Source organism: Priapulus caudatus, unplaced genomic scaffold, assembly GCF_000485595.1.
Source record: "Priapulus caudatus unplaced genomic scaffold, Priapulus_caudatus-5.0.1 Scaffold570, whole genome shotgun sequence".
NCBI lineage: Eukaryota > Metazoa > Priapulida > Priapulimorpha > Priapulimorphida > Priapulidae > Priapulus > Priapulus caudatus.
Genome location: NW_014577631.1, coordinates 76782 through 79166, shown reverse-complemented (window position 1 = coordinate 79166; position 2385 = coordinate 76782). Strand labels below are relative to the sequence as shown.

Sequence of the window (2385 nt, the reverse complement as noted above, 5' to 3'; positions counted from 1 at the left end):
TTAAATAAATAAATAAAAATAATAATAATTATCGTTCGTTCAGCGCCGATCTAGTCATCAAGATGAACGATCTGGAGGAGCAGGAGAATCGCAATCGGAAACGGCAGTCGCTGAAGGCGGCCGTCTTCTCTGCGATCTTCCTGTGGAGTCTCGTCACTCTCTGCATCACCCAGCTGCGTCTGCTGTTCTTCATCGGAGCCCTAGAACAGATCCTCATGAAAGTGTCGGGCGGAGACAGAGAGCAAGGTGCGTGTGTGTCTGTACGTGTCTATACGCTGGTGGTGGGGCAGGGGGTGTGTGGTGGTGGGGCAGGGGGTGTGAGAGAGGCCAGCTAGGTATAGGCACAAGAAGCATGACTGTGACGAAATTTGTGGATTGTGAAACTTGGCTTTTAGGTATATGACCGATTGAGACACATGCTTTGAGAACGGAAAAGGGAGTAGATGAGAAGAAAGAAAGTAGAAAAATTCTTGAATAGAATGTGTTTTCTCTTTAGAAACGTGTCTGAGCACTGTCATGTCATACCACCGCAGAACTGAACTTGCGTTTTTTGACTTTGCAGTTGAGTTGTACACGTACTTCTTTGGAATGATGCAGCTCGGATGTTTCATTGCTGCTCCACTGATTGGTATTCTCATGGACTGGAAGACAAAGGAGAAGTTTGTCGAGCGCAATATCGAAGCCAATAAGGAAGGTGAGGTCCTGTTTTGAATGATATACGACCTGGTACCGTATAGTCGATGTTTCTTTTCTCTGAAAGTCTGTGTTGTAGACTGATTGTTGAAGTCTGTGTTGATACGGCCAACTCGGTCATGCGACATTTCTTCCAATTGTCGCAGAATACGGTAACGATTGCGATCGCTATTGGATATAATGTTACATACGTGCCACAAATTACGAGTGAGTGTAGGAAATATTTTCGTTTCAAAATCGCATTTGTTTTCAAAGCATGTTGATGGTTTGAGCTCTCTCTGACTGTGCATATTTCTTCAACAGGGAACGACACTGAGCGAAGTTCATTCAGTTCTACTCGATCCACCGAATCGTGTCGTTCGGTGAAGATCGACGTGAAGGTCCGGCAACTACGTAACGCGATGTACGCCTTTTTCATCACAAACAGCATTACGATGATATTTGGCAGCATCGTCCTGGTTCCCGACTTACCTTTGCAGGTACGTATGATTGGCACGGCTCAATTTGCGCAAGTTTGCTGGTCGATTCATACGAAAACATTAGGTTTTGGCATCATTTTCATCTCAAATACTTGTCCTGTCTTGGTATTAGTAGTAGCAGTTTCCTACCCAGATATAGCTTTTCTGCGCCAACCTTCATCGAACACAAATAGTTTTTGCTGAGTCATCGTGGGTCCCACCTATATATACCCAGCAAAATCTGCCCAGTTACTCGAGTCATAGAAGTCGGCATCGTGCGATGTAAACACTATAAATCTCCGTTGTGCTCACTGAACTAGTGCTATAAAAGGATTTATGCCGTGCAGTGGGGCAGAAAAAACGTGTATATGGCTACATCCTACTTGACGTCGATACTAGCGACCGAGAGAGCAAATATCTTTTGCGGAGATCCGCAATCCAAGGCTTTACTGGGATCAAGTAATGTATTCGTGTATCTGAGGAAATTTGCGAGGATGTTTCGGTCAACGGCCTACGAGTCGAAGTTAATGTTAAGACTAATGTTAAGACTAATTTTGTTTCTGACAACGGGCCCCAAGGCTTTACAGCCCAGCATTCTAAACCTGAGCCTCACAGAACTCAGTACCGGCCCCCCTTCAGAGGTTCCCATGAGAGAGTCTCCCTCGCTTCATCGTTACAATTCAAGCACAGCAGCCAGGTTCTACCACACTACAAACCCAGATTACAAACCCAGATTACAAACCCTCTCGAGCAGGGTATTAGCCAGGAATGAGTATTGTGGGAGTGCAGAAAAAATATTTGGGAGTGCAATTTTTTTGTATGTGTGTCTCAGCCGTAATATTTTAGGCCGTGCTACACATTTTTGGCCGTGCAGTTTCAAAACTGACCGTGCAAATCACGGCTGCACGGCTCGCTATCTAATACATTGCTCTCGAGCCTCACAGAACAGAACAGCCTCACAGAACTCATTACGAGACCCTCGCTTCATCGCTGCAGGTCGTCGCGTTCCTGTGCCACACGATCATCCGCGGCTTCGTGCACTCGGCCGTCGGCGGACTCTACGCGATCGCCTTCCACTTCAAGCACTACGGCAGCCTCGTGGGCCTCGAGTCGCTTGCCACGGCCCTCTTCAGCCTCCTACAGTACCCCCTCTTCATCCTCGTCGAGGGCCAACTGAAACACGACCCGTTCTGGGTGAGTCGACCTCGGGATGACCCCACAGGTCAACGACAAC

General features: G+C 47.1%; 1 protein-coding gene across 1 annotated transcript in view; it reads left to right on the top strand.

The window, feature by feature from the left end:
* The window catches only part of LOC106811741 (large neutral amino acids transporter small subunit 4-like), a 23636-nt gene that overhangs the window by 16662 nt on the left and 4589 nt on the right, over positions 1-2385 (top strand). The window contains exons 9-12 of the mRNA XM_014815455.1: positions 44-246; positions 563-694; positions 997-1172; positions 2148-2345. Of these exons, the coding sequence (XP_014670941.1) occupies positions 44-246; positions 563-694; positions 997-1172; positions 2148-2345 (709 nt within the window). The remainder of the gene's footprint in view (positions 1-43; positions 247-562; positions 695-996; positions 1173-2147; positions 2346-2385) is intronic.